Source organism: Brachyistius frenatus, unplaced genomic scaffold, assembly GCF_029030835.1.
Source record: "Brachyistius frenatus isolate BFR_SWC_R1_liver_20210118 unplaced genomic scaffold, ASM2903083v1 Contig_121, whole genome shotgun sequence".
Classification (NCBI taxonomy): Eukaryota; Metazoa; Chordata; class Actinopteri; family Embiotocidae; genus Brachyistius; species Brachyistius frenatus.
In genome coordinates, this window is record NW_027210720.1 from 311,055 (window position 1) to 326,029 (window position 14,975).

A 14,975-nucleotide genomic window follows, 5' to 3' on the forward strand; every position below is an offset into this window, starting at 1 on the left:
AAAATCAGTCAACGCAGACCTGGATGATCCAGCGATGAGGAAAACAATGCTCTACCTGCAACACAAGCCCTGATGTTCATTTCTCTCTACAACAAATAGTTATGTTAGCACAAAAAGGAAATTCATCTCCTAAACTTATTAAACCAAGTGGTGTCAATTCTGAGGCTGCTCCTTTACAGACAGTTCTGCCATCAATTGGCATTCGACTCTCCCCACTCTGCCTTACAAGACTAAAACAGAGACAGTGCCAAGGGTCAACCGCACATCACCTCAGCCATCTTTGCAGCTAATCTGTTCACCTGGGAGAAGGGCCACAGGGAGCCATATTACAAAGGGCCTGTCAGGGAAGTAGCTGCAGAGTCAGTGGCATTGAGGGAAAGCAGTAGTTCTCAGTTGATATTTTCAGAAGTGTCCTCATCGGCAGCAGAACAGCTGTGACAAAGGCTTGTGCTCCACTCCTCGCTGAGAGTGGAACTGTCAAGTCTGAGTGGTGCTTTCCTTAAAACAGACCAACTGTGCTTATTCAGGTTATATTTTTTAAATTTTTATTGTGAGACTCCACTAGATTAGCTTTGCCTCTTGCCGGTGTTGAAAAGAAAACTCTAAGCCTACTAAGTAAGATAATATCTGATTCTTTAATGGAAATGGCAACTTCTCAAATCCAACTGTAAATGTTTGGGCTCGAATGCAATCCAGAATATGAGAGTGGACAACATGAACATCAGCAGCCACAAAGATTACAGGTGGAGGTTTCGTAAATAAAACACTCATTTAGTTATTCAATTACTAGCTGTATGTAAGATTTTTTTCCACACATCTCAATAGGTGCAAGTGTTCGAATCCACTAAATCAGTTTGACAGCCTTCTGGCTTGGCATATCTTTGCCTGAGTGTAACTGCTTTTGGTATTATAGATGGACTTACTAGGGGGACCGGTGTGGCCCAGTACTTTGGAGCAAATGGCGTGAAGTGCTGAAGTCATGAACCGAGTGCTCAGGAAAGTCTGAAGCTTGAGCTTTTTTCTCAAAGAGCTGACTTATACACATGTTTCCCTAATTATTTCAAACTCTGGCCACATTTAGTGTGAAGATCTGACATTTTTACATTATATATATGACAGAAAATAGGGTAATGCATAATAAGTTCTCTTTAAGGAGAATGGTTATAGGTAAAACAGGATTTACCACCTACTTCCCGACCAGCCCTCAGTCTGAACTCGGATCAGTGCCTCACAGAATGCAAGCTGGATCACTGTCACCCAAAGCTGAATGAAGAGATTTTTGTCTAGGTCTGGTGCCACTCTCTTGGATGCCAGCAGTGACTCGCTGAAAACAGAGGAATAAAAGGCATAGCCGGTGCAGACTGACTGTGGTTACCAAGCAGAGCAGGACCATCCTATGTGATTATTTCATGTCTCCTGTAGGTACACTGCCATCCACTGTCAGTGTGAACAAACATAAGGGATGTCCCATTAAATATAGACAACACCCACACGTTTAAGTGGTTGAACCTGGGTGGATAAACGAACACAAGCAAATTCAAAGTGATAAGGTATCGTCTGTACAGTTACAGATCCAAACAAACTGCTGAATGGCCAAGAGACACTTCACACTTCGATAAACACAACTAGCCATGAGCCGGAAGCCGGCCAGAGCTGTCACCCTTTTTCTTTTTTGCACAAGTGACTCCGGTTGTTCTGGGGGTGGAGGTGAAACAGGGAGTGTGAACCACCTGTGTGTTTCGCCCTACCGCTGGAGCTCATCATTTGCAGGTGAAAATAAACGGTCAGTGACAACAGATGTCACAGAGGTGTGTGGAGCCCTCCACAGGTCATCCACAGAGTTAGCAGTGACAAGGACAGCAGGATGACAAACTGGGCACTTAAACAGGGAGAAAATGAAACCCAAAACTTGCAAAAATTGACAATATAAATAAAAAGTGGAGAAAATCAATGCAGCTGTCCAAAATAATTTTCACTGAAAGAATGCTTTACCAAACAAGTCTGACATGAGAACCTCATTAAAGCAATTATTGCCACGAATGAGTGTAATCATGTATACATCAAAATCAGTTCAATTAAATAAAAGCTATTTTTCCTCATTTAAATTAGTAAGATATAAGGATTTCAATTGTTGGTCAGATTGGTGTTTATTTTTTCACTTTCCACTCCTAAAAAAATTCCCACGAAATAACAATTGGCAGGGTGATAATGGCAGCTCCTTGTGAATGTCTTCCTGTACTTTTACATTCAATATTGTTAATTTGATCAACCTTAGCATTTGAAGCCATGGTCGAAGCATTAGCCTGCACACGATGACCAATGCTGCTGTACTTGTGTTTATAGTGACATCAGAATACTGAGACCCTTCGAGCTACCATGCCAGGGAAGTGTTTGTTTGACTACTTGAGGGTTATTATTAGTACATGAACAAACAAATAATGTCAACGTACATGGATGATGATTAATTTGATTGTATTCTCCCACTACTGTCCACAGAAAGAATGCCAATGCAGTGCAATGTTGTGGCTCCAGAAGTGGTACAACAACAAGAACAGCACCAACATTATAGACAGTCTGATTATGCAACGGAAGCGCTTCACTCGGTGCTTAATTGTCATCACTCGTGATTCACTGGAATACACACCGTATCTTCAGCACCGGGTACGTCTGCTAGGTTTGTCACCCAACATTTACCACGACTGCCTCACTAAAGCAAACTCTGGCAACACTCCAGCCAATTAGAAACCACATTATTCCCAAAGAATCATGGATGCTCACCATATAAATGAAATTACCAGCACCTGAACATTCCACTGTAAAGACACAATCTCACAAGCACCATGTATTGGCTTAAAACTAGCATCAATGCAGTGTTTTTCTAACATGTGTGACTTGGCATTTCGTTTTTCCTAGTCATCTTTATTCAAAATAAACAAACAAAAAAAAAAAAAAGTAATATTGCTTCTAAATTGGTGTTCAATGATTCTAATTATGATCCAGCTCACATCTGCTTAACTTCCTGTCGGCAGTGACTTTCTTTGTGTCAGTCGTACTGTTTTGTGTTGCCCTTGACTGATTCGATAATGCAGGCCTGTGGAAACAGAATAAGCCCTTAGGAAGCCCCAGCTACAGGAAATCACTCAGATGCAGACATTGTTCATTAAAACCATATTTCCAGGATCACATTGACGTTGTACCTTCCCTGGTCTAAAAGCATTTAACCCTCGACAAGCTTCTGTGAATCAGCTCACAGCACCACTTCGACTCTTAATGTGAGCTAGAAAAGCTTTCTAGGTCAGGATGGAGCGAACACCTGTGTATGACTGTTTGGATCTCTCTTTGTAGGACAACTGTTATACTGGTAAATTGAGGTGATTTTATCCTCGGGAAATGTTGCAGGCGTGGGAACGTAGGGGCTTTACAAATACTACGGATACTAATGACAATATTTCACATATTAAAGCCGTGTTTTTGTGGTTAAATGCAGCTTTCGAACACTGCAATGTATTTGGAACTACAGCAGTGTGATGGTAGGAATTAGTTGGAATGCATAAGTGCTGTAATTCAGCCCCTTTAAATGTTTAAAAAAAAAAAACAGAGCAGGGATTAATGCTGCAGCACATCGAGCCTGTCGAGTCTTCCCATTCGGTCAATCTACTCGGAGGTCATCCCTACAGCTGCCCTCCTCTTCCGCCTCCAGTCCAAGGCTTCTTGCCCCTGGCCCACCTCTGTGAATATAAACCTCACCAGCCTGCAGTCCTTCCGAACCTCTGCATCATTGCCATTTGGGTGATTAGGCTTCTCACAGGCAGGGCAGTGGGGGCTCACAGCATCAGCCTTCAGCCACCAGGGCATGTAGCAGTTTGCTGTCAAATGTGTGGACAATGCTATCATACCCTCTCCACAGGCCTTATTTCCACCCCTAAAGCTGAGAAGAAGGATGACAATGATTTCTCTGGTGCTTTCAACACCATCCAGTCCCTCCTGCTTCGGGAGAAGCTCAAAGCGATGCGTGTGGATAGCATTGTTTTCTAAGTTATGGACAAACTAACTCACTGACAAGCAGCAGCTCATCTTGCTCAAGGGCAGTGTGTCGGATACACCGAGGAGCAGCACCGGCAGGTCTCAGGAAAACTATATTGTCAGCTTTTGAGTCCACTTTCTACACCTCTCCTTTTAAGATTCAACTCAGGTCATGGCAGATCCACACGTTCTTTGATGATTCCTCTACTGTAGGGTGCATAGGTTAGGACAAGAAAAGGAGAATATAATGCTACCCAAAGAAAACGCACAACTGCTCCATGGTGCAACCATTTGTGGCATGACAAAAGGCTCTAGAAGTGGATTTCAGCCTGTCACAATTCAGGGTGAGCAGAGTGAAATTGAACCGGCAGGCTACTTAACAAGTTGTACTAATCAGTGTAAACCAGCATACATTTGTAATAGCAGATAATGAGGAGAGGATTAACCGAGTGGTTAGGCTGCACAGAGCAGGGGTGAGAAGATGACGACTGAGCACAACTCTATCTTGGACTAAACTTAGCACCTTCTCTGGGGTGAAATGGTGCAGCGCCTGATCACCTTCCCAAGATGCAACTGCGAGCTGTTTAGCTGCTCGTCTGTCTCAACAGAATAATTGTTGCCCAGATACCTTCATCTAAGCCGTCTTAAAGCCAGGTGAACGCCACTGCCCTGCTCTGACAGCTTGAGGCACCAGACAGTCGTCCTTTCATAAACATGGACATGTGACCATTTTATCAAACAGTCACACATGTCTGCTTTCACAGCCTATCTTTTGTAAATCATACTTAAGTAAGAAATCTAAGGTGTTATAAACATATGTGGGACCATGCAGATGTGCACAACTGTTTTGCGTGTGAAGAAAACCGTTGCTTCATATGTTTATTTAACCCTGCAATGGAGCATCGCATATTTTCAACATATTTCTATTATTATTGATGAGCTCCACCTCCATTTATATGTGAATATATATATATGTGTGTGTGTGTGTGTGTGTGTGTGTGTGTGTGTGTGTGTGTGTGTGTGTGTGTGTGTGTGTGTGTGTGTGTGTGTGTGTGTGTGTGTGTGTGTGTCTTGGTGGGTGGAGTGGGGCCCTTTCTGGCATTTCTAGTAGCACACATGATCTATTTTAATAAAAAGAAGTAAACCCACAATACTAATACAAAGGAATATCACGGTGATGAGTGAGAAGATAAGAAAACAACATATAGAGAAATATACAGTCACCTATATTATTGTATATATAAATACTCTGCTTATGTGTTTGTGTGAGAGAAAACAGAGAGAGAGAAAGATATGAACACTTTCACGACAAGTCTCGACAGCCCTATCATAGATTTTATTGTTTTTGTTTTTTTAATCAAGAAGGGTGAAGTGATCAAAAAGCTGTCAGGTTTATTCTGGGTCCTTGGAGAGTACCGAAACAGCCCTGAACATTCCAGGCATAATTGCATTTGTATCACATACGCGAATCAATACGTGCACAACCCCTCCTAATGCTGAATCTGAGTATCTCAGCTGTGTGCATCCTCAACAAGACATTAAGCAGCCAGATCAATAACATTCAAGGGCAATGAGCAGGAGAGGTTAAACACCGAGGGCTGCATGCCATAGCACAACTTGCACATGTAACGCATATAGTTATAGTAGGCCGACCTATTAAAAAAAAAAAAAACAAGCTTATATAGGTTATGGTGACCTTTAGTAACTCCGGGACGCTGTTCTTAATAAACTGTTCGGACCGCCACACTGAGTCGCTCTCCGTGCTGTTACAGGAGATTACATCGGTGGTGTGATCATGGAATACAGTCGGAGACTTACTTTAAGACGGCGCTGTCCCCCTGTCTGACGGTGATGTTGTCCTTTAATACAGAATCCCCGCTTCTGGCTGGAACTCCTGCAGGTACAAGGAATAACAATTTAAGTCCGAGAACGACAAGGCATTTCCCAGGCACCGCCAGATAGCCACACATCCCCATGTTGTTCTGTCACTGCGCGACTTCCAGGAAAACTTGAACCGTTGGATATTCCTTTGCGTCTTGAGCTGCGCACCGCAAATTCCACTCCACAAATAAGATGCAGTAGAGCCCACAGGAGCTGCGGTCGACCTGCTTTTGCTCCAAGTAAACAGGCTTGTTATGAAATACTGTCTGTGTCGATAGACGCAAAAAAAAAAAGTGTCTTTCCGCCCGCCAGCCGCTCTAGGAAACTGACTTCGGAGACGAGAGAAGCACCGTGTTTCTCTGAGAAATGCGCACCGTCTCCTCCGCTTCAAACTGTAATCGCCGTGAAATGGATGCTCTCGCAGAGATGCATCAGCCAAGATCCCTTGTATGTGTCTTTGCGCTCTCCCTCGGTGTTCTCCTTTCTTTCGGTCGTCTGGGTGAAACTGTGTAAAGCTGCGAATACTCAAAGCAAAAAGCCCGAATTCGCTTCTGGAGCCTTTTTTTTTTTTTTTTTTTTCGTTAAGTAGACAACAGCTCCTGAAGTACGCGCTCCCTTTCTCTCTCTCTCTCTCTCTCTCGCTCTCTCTCTCTCTCTCTCTCTCTCTCTCTCTCTCTCTCTCTCTCTCTCCCTGTGTCTATCTCTCTCTCCTTTAATCGCCAGGTAGCCTGCTCGCATGTGGACCTTGCAGGGTTCCTATATTCATCAGTTTAGGATCCAGACACCAGTATTTCCTTAAGGGGACACTTCTGTTTAGCAACATGACAATCATAAATAATTTCTTATGGCATTGAATATGACTTAATCACTGATGGAAGCCATGTATTCAATAGATGCTGATATAGTCTTCAAATTGTCTTCTTGGCACCTTCAATATTCACTCTGGTACTAATTGGGATCACTTGTAGCTCTTTGACTGAGTGGGTGACCAGGGGAGCACTCAAGGGCCCAGAGGCTACAAAAAAAAGAAGATTTTTTTTTTTCATTTCACAAGAATTTAATTCACTTCACACAATCCTAATCAGAGCACGAATCAAGAGTAGCATTCTAATAATAGGCTTCACCCTCACCACCACTCTGCTCTCAGTAAGTGCTGTTCAGGAGCACTTGAAAGAGTTTTTTGTTGATGTGTTGTTGAATGATTTAAGACAGAGCTCCTTGGGACGAAATGTCTTCAAATAGGACTGCAGTGTGATTTTATTTGACAACCAGGACGGGAAACAGGTTAACTAGCCCTTCTAGTGAAATGAGTTGTGGGGAAACTTTCACCCTCGTCATGAGCTTTACTAATAGATCCACACAGGCGAGTAAAATGAAAAGAGTTTTCTGTGGAGGTCTGCGGCCTAATGTTCGTACAATGAAGGCCGGGGTGCAGAGCAGGCAACTGCTTCATGAAAGTTTTGCCTCTAGAATTTTTCAGAATTTAGATTCCAGACCTTTATTACTGTAGTTTTGTCTTGAAATGTTGTATGTTGACAAATTGTCTCTATGCTTGATGAAGTTACAACACAGCAAAGCTGGAGTCAGGTTTTATTCCAGCATGTGTATCGGTGCATGTGGTGCATATGGTGCATGTGGTAATAACACAGTTTCTGCAGCAGACATCTGCAGAAATTTGTGTGCAACCCAGAATTACAGATTTGAGAATGAATTGTCTTCACAACAAGCACGCTGCCGACTGCAGTGGAAACCTGTGTCATCTTCAGTGTTTATTTCATTATGTTTGGACTGTATTCCACATGCTTTCATGTTGTCGAGCCTAACTCGATAAACAACACAGCTTCTTCTGTTAATAGGTTACCTTCATGTTTACCGGTGCACATGTGCACATACACCCAGTTGTAGTATGCATAGAGGCATATGCAAGAGGAAACAAGGAATTGGCTTTCGGTACAGCTCAGTATCTATAAAGTAGAAAATCAATGAACACCCTGTATGTGATGAACAGACACAGCCCACTTTACCTTACAGTTAAGCAAAGAATCGGCCCGTAGATCAGTGTATCATCTGTTTGTTTTCCTGTGAGAATTCAAGAGATGTGCCACGTGATCAATTCTAAAATGAGATTCACTCATTTAGACAAATGTTACCACAGAGGCTTTATTTCCAAGTCAAGAATCATCAAAATGACATACAATAGTTCCTTTTAATGAAACCGTGTCCCATTAACCTTCAACTGAAGATCTGCATTGATGTCATTAATTAAAAGCTGCGTAACCATCTTGTAGACTTAAAAAGAGGCAGAATCTGAACCTTTTGATCAGAGAATTCCGTTTTGTACAGCCATTATTGCTAAGCTGTCGACCAAAAATGTTATATCTGTGACTATTTAACCCCATTTAAAAGCCTCAGAGAGCTCTATACAGTTAGTAGATGGATGGAATTTTAATTTCATATGTTGGAAAATTAGGTTGAGGAGGAGAGGTAACTTTTAGGGAACGTGTTCAAGTTAATGAGAGTCTGAACTTCACTGAGACACATTCACTTTGTTTACTAATGTGCTCTGGCTCTGCTTCTCCCCATCCCTATCTGTATGCATGGAGGGGTTGCTGGCCACTAGGGATGTGAGTAGCACTTTGCAGCACATCTAACAGCAGCTCTCAGAATTACTATGACAGGTTTTGAGTCTCATGAGACGATTGCACAATATAATTTCTTTACCTTAACATCAATTTGGCACGCTGTTAAGATACTGAATGGGAGACAAGAAATGACAATGCACTGACAGCATTGGATGCCATCACTGGGGAAAGATACAAGTAACACATGGTGTTGTTCTTGTCTGGTATCAAATGTTTGTGCAAGTGTGAAAGCACTGATGGGCTCCTATTTGCAGGCTACAGTCTGCAGCCTGTTCATCAGACTCGTCACAATTGACTTCACCATAAAAGCATTCCTCTTTAAATACAAACATACTACGTGTGCAGCATAAAACATTGCCAAAAGGACCATTATGTATGTCTTTCAGAAGGTCTGAGGCTTTTTAAAGATTTTATTACCCAGTCTTGTGGTTGCAGCACGAAAACTTCAGCACAATGGAAGTGGACCTTGGGGTGTCGTTAACCATAAAATATATTATTCACACCATCTTATACGTCCCATTTCTTCTGTTTCCAGCATTTCAAGACACCAGCTAAATGCCACCATCCCCTTGTTTTAAACTCCAGAAAGTCTTTAGCTTTCATGATTGGTTGGCCTGAGATACACAAGTACTGACTTGTTGTAACAAGGAGCAGCCCATAGCATTTACCAAACTGTTGTGCAGTTTAATCAAAGACTGTTATTGAGGAATTATGATGATGTCTTGTGCCACAGAAATTGGGCAAAGATAAGACTTAATTAAAATGATATCAGCCTGGAATGGAACACAAGTCCTCACTATGTGCACGTCTTAATGGTTTTTAAATTAAAACCCCTCCCTGACCTCAGCAAAATCTAAGATATGTGGTCTTAATTAGAGTCAAGGATACAGGGAGGGGGTGGATGGAGGCTATTGTTCACAGTCGATTAGGGCTGTGTTTAGGTACATTACGTTGCTTTAACACATTCGTGGCATGTGCAAGTCAACGGACAGTGACGATACAGAGGATTTAATAAGAACACCATCAAAAGACGTAATGAAGAGTAGCAAGTATGTGCACTAGTTTCAGCTATCAGCTGTACTCAGTGGTGTTTTCAGGATAAAACAAGACTGAAATCCATTTTAATCCATGTCATGTGCATTATGTTTTGACCCTCATTGTTCTTCCTCTCAGCGGGTCAGGTACATCCTATGACCTTGCCAAAGCTCCACCACAAGCGAGGGTGCCAAACATGCAGAAATGACAAATTAGAATGGCATTGTTTGTTGCGCGGCCCACATGAATCATTCTTGATGTATCATAGAAACATAGACGGAGGTAGAGCAAGACAAAAAAAAAGCCAAGATCGACTACCACTACTCTAAAACAGGAGGTGGACGTATTGATTTTAACATGCTCAAATAACCAAAGCCATTTCACTTAAATCAACATATTTTTGACCAGTTGCAGCCTTGATTGTGTTCCTCATTTATTTTACTTATACATGCAGTGACATTCACATAATTTCCTGCTGCAACACATTAACACTGGACCCCGGGTGGTTTATTCAAACAATCCATGCTAATCTTCATTCATATCATGTGAGGATGGGCAGAGCTAGCAGACAATGGACAGGCCTCTGACCAAGGCAAGCTAATACCCAAGCAAAAACATGGCTAGACTGAATAAAGAGCGCTCATTCAATGGATTCAGTTATCTGCAGAGGCTCATTACGCAACTTATTCAGAGAGGCGGATTTTCTGAGGTCAGTTCACCAAAGTTTAGTGAAATGTTTATAAATACGTTTGGAGCTATAACCATCCTTCATTTGACAAACTATACAAACTTAAACTGCTCACAAAATCAACGACATAATCCACATAATATCAATTTCAATTTAAACTGGGTACTTAAGATGTTAAACCCTCATTAGCCAGAATATAGCCTCCTCTGATAGAGATTGAGACAACCAAAGTTGATTCTGGAACAAACTGCCAGAGTAGGACATTTATTTTATTCATTCATTTAAAGTTTATTTGTTATTTCTTACGGGGTTTTTTTTTTAGCACTGTTTAATTCGTCTTTGAAAAGTGCAAAATTATTATTATTATCGGTTAAAAGGTTAAATGTGTTCAGGTAAACTAGTAGTGTTTGTGGTTATGTTTGGGTTTGGTTCAGTTTTGTTAAAGTTGGAGAATTAGTTCACAAAAATACACAAGTGAGTGACATCAAAACAAACAATAGTCTACTGCCAATTGCATGGGCTGTAGACAAAAAAAAAAAAAAACACAAGAAGTACTTTTTTAGTCAAACTTGTTCTCTAAATGATCTCCCAAAGCGTTAGACAACAGAGAGCATATTCACAAAACACCCTGAGGCTAGAAGACGCTCCTAACTGGCTGAGTTGGGACAAATTAATAAAACAAGGTGCAAGGCAAACTTCGATTTGTACGTTTTTGGTCTGATTAGTTTATAAATCCTGTTCGTACCAAAAGTGTCTCCTTTGTCTGATAGAAGTTATAGGACCTGCTCACAATAAGTGAAATCCTGCAGGTAGTATATTATAACTTGAATATGATCATAACTAAACCTCATGACAAATTTTGATTTTGATTTTGATTTTATTTTTTTTTAATTTTTTTAGTATGCCAGTCAGAGTAATTTCTTATTGACAGTGTGCCGGCATCCATCCATCCATCTATCTTGGGTAACTAGCTAGCTATATTGGGGACAGACCCGTCCTGTGTCTCAAGCATTTTCTTCGTACTGTCTCTCATTAACTTTCTCAACAGGAAACTCTTAGGGCTCTATTTTTTTGTCCACCCGTGCCCAGCACAATGCAACGTCTACCACAGGTGTGACAAATGTGCTTGATATTTGCTGAACACAAGCGCAAAGTAGAAGGTATGGATAATTAGAAGGTGTGTCACATGATTTGTCAATCATGGCCAATCAAATCAGGTCCTCTCATTCCCTTTTTAGACTGCTTTGGCAAAGCGTACTGTCAGTTTTAAAGGACAGACCGGCACCGCCATCTAAACTTTACGCTGGAACAAACCGACATGCTAGTCTGGAGATTCAGGTTTTAATCGTCTAGTTTATGGTGCTACGATTCGGCGTCCACAGGCTGATCACAAACTTGGAAAGAGTTAACTAATATGCTCCTCTACTGGTGTTATAAGAACTGGTGCCCAGTGTGGGAAGTGGTTCAATGTTACAAGGATGGAACAATGTTCAGAGACTACTCCCTGTTGTGCATTAATGATAAGCAGTGACGTGCACAAAGCAGGAGGACGGTATAACTACTGAGTAAATGTTACAAGTTTTGTCACTTGATCAAAATCAGCACCTGAGTTACACGTGTAAGAATTTGCACGTTATCAGTTCATTGTGAGCGGCTGCATTGTCATTTTGGAGAACCCAAGCGCCATCGTGCCGCAATTCAATTCATTTCCACTGAATGTCTTTTCTTCAGTCACCTCTGAACATCACAGTAGAACACAGTGCACCACCATCACCCTCAAGAAAACCCACCTGGTTGCGCGCACGACCTGATGCGAGTTTTCCGTTTTGGAAACTGACGTTCCCATTGTTTCATTTGCCGCAGGCTTCCTGCAATATTTTAATGGTCTCTGTTGCGATTTCCAGAGTTTGACACAAAATTTGATGTGCGCCCTCTAGTACTGTCCATGGAGATATCGCAGTGCATACAGACCAGTGCATAAATGATGCAGTGTCACACTCTGTGGTCTTGCATGGCTGGCGAGATTACTAAACCAGGTGAGCAGGGGAAAAGGCCTTTAAATTCCCAACTCCCAATTTCCAACTACCTGATTCACATCCAATTCAATACACAAGAGTCAGCTGGATTTGTCATATTATTAACTATTAGCCTGGGTTAAAATGATCACCTCAACCATGTTGTGCATTAAAATTACTACCTCCTTAAAGTTATGCAACCATCACCATGGAAACCATAAACAGTTTTTTTTTTTTTTTAAAAGGCCCCAACTGGGTGGTTGGAAAAATGATGCCAATTGCAGACTGATGTACTCAAGTCCACTGTCGTATGGAACTATCCACAAAACACTCTCCTTCCTAACAAGGAGTAATTTACATTACATACACGTCATCTAATATATAACTTATCCAGCTTGATATTGGGCGAGAGGCAGGGTGCACCCTGGATAAGTCGCCAGACAAACATTCATACCCACATCCAATTTAGGCTCACCAATTGACTTAACATGCATGTCTTTGGACTCTGGGAGGAAGCACCAGACGAATCCCATGCAGGCATGTGGAGAAATAATCAAACCCCCCACAGAAATAATTCTTATTTGATTTCTTTCTTTCTCCAGTCCACAGACATCCCCTTTTAAAGCAGTTTTAATGTAAGCCATGGGGGGGGGGGCCAAATCCACAGTCGTCATTTTGTGTAATGATCATTCTCTGCGTAGGTGAAGCAGCTTAAATTTGTCAAAACAAGTGGGGATCTTTTAAATTCGAAAAGTTCCGTAGAGCTTCCACAAACAGATTCCTTCCCATGCCACAACAGATTAATGGTAACACAAAATGGAAAATTTCCAACGTCAAAACGAAAAATATTGAGGTGATTTGAAGTCAGACTGTCGAATCCCCATATTAAGTTTGAATTAGTTCTGGAATTCTGTGCTGTACAGACAGAGAACTGTTGGTTTTGTTGTCCCTCACTGTTTTAAGATGGATTCTCTTTTTGGTCAATATGGACAGAAGAAACATTAAAACAATTCCTTTGCTATGCTGGCTGCCTGACACCATCTCCCAGAAACTAAGTTAATATACTCCTGGTTTATGAGAACAATTATATGTTTTCAGTTTTTTTTAAAGCAGCACTGTACAGCATTAAAACACAAGTCATTTTAACTGAACATTATCTCCATTGCTGATCAGTGAGAAACCAATAACTGTTTCCATCTGCAGGGTTGACTGTGTTTTCTCTTACAGAGCTTCTGCTGTTTTTTGTTGTTGTTGTTTTAAATCAAATAGCAACTTGGTTCAGGTTTGCTTTACACTGTGTAGGAGCTTAAGTGCTCCTGGCATGAAGAGCCGCACGTGATTCCAACTTTGATCTCAGATAACTACATCTGCCTCAGTCTTGACTTATCAGACAGCTTAAATCAGACGCCTTCACTGCAGTCACATCATGTGGAACAAAGGGCTGTTTATGTCTGTAGCCAGGTTTTAAAATGAATGGTTGATCTTTCTTTGCTCTCATGGAGTTATGCTGGTCTTCTTCCCGTCTGATCTGGTCCCAGCCCTCCCTGCTTTTTTTCCCTGTTAATGCTGTACGATGTCTTGCAAAGTCAGTCAGTGTAAGTAAGGCATAAGGACATGAATTATTTAAGAACCTGATAACTTTAAATGATTTGAATGCAGATACATCCAGTGTTATCAATAGGTGTAATATTCTCTGTGCTCCCAGCAGGCGTGTGTTCAGCAGATATGCTGATACAATATCAGAGGCTCTCCCACTGACCTCTGCATGACATTCTTGTGAGCGTGTGTCTGAATTAAAAGTATGCGCTCAAAGATGTGGCACTGATACAGAACATGTTAGCAGGGGTCTTAACTGCGTGTTCAGTATACAGAACTTTTCTTTTTCATCCAATCTGTCAATATTCCAACAATATTTTGCAACTCTTCTGGTGACAAGTAATGGACATAAAACCAACCCGAAGGTCAAAACTAAATTGTCCTGCATTAAGACATTCAGCTCTCATGAGAATCTACAAAATATGAAAGGCATCAACAAGGACTCTGTGTGTTGGTGTGGTTTTCTATAGCCATACTTTATTTGGATACAATATGTGGAGTAAATATGTTACTATGGCAATAGAAACACACACCAACACAAGTACAAAAGAGAATGAATTTGACCAACTGGGTATTTTTTCTTTGTTTCAGTTTCACTAAGAGAAGGTTGTTTACATAGCATATCTCCATCTGGACAAAATCAAATCTGTAGGATGATGCTATGTAAATGGTTTGGATAATAAGGGCTTAAAGATGTAATTTCAACAGTTGCCTCGGGGATGGTGGGGTGTGTGTGTGTGGGGGGGTAATACGGTTTTAGGGCATGTTAGGACAAAGAGATAAGACTAATGAAGAGCAAGATGATCTGGCAGTATTTAGAAATGTTTAAAACAAAGATACTTCCACACGGCTTTATCATCACTACCTCTTTCCTTAACAAACACAAGTAACTTTAATGTAAAAATCCAATATTCTGAGTCATCACATAATGTGTCATTGATAGGAAATCCGATTTGTAACTATATAAATCAACACTGTGATTCCATAAGACAGAGACTGTGGTGTTCAAGGACAAAGTCAACATGGCTGTCAATTTCGCCATAAGTCAGTTTCATCAAAATTAAATTGTTCATTTGTATGTATGCAAATGCAGCA

The 14,975-nt window shown here is 41.2% G+C and overlaps 1 protein-coding gene across 2 annotated transcripts in view; it reads right to left on the reverse strand.

Moving 5' to 3' along the window:
- The window catches only part of opcml (opioid binding protein/cell adhesion molecule-like), a 338,109-nt gene that overhangs the window by 177,269 nt on the left and 145,865 nt on the right, over positions 1-14,975 (reverse strand). Inside the window, exon 2 of one of the 2 annotated variants that reach the window (XM_069713720.1) lies at positions 5,842-5,917. In XM_069713720.1, coding sequence (XP_069569821.1) covers positions 5,842-5,917 — 76 coding nt within the window. Of the gene's footprint in view, positions 1-5,841; positions 6,541-14,975 lie in introns of those variants that run through there. The other variant, XM_069713719.1, reaches the window with a different exon arrangement.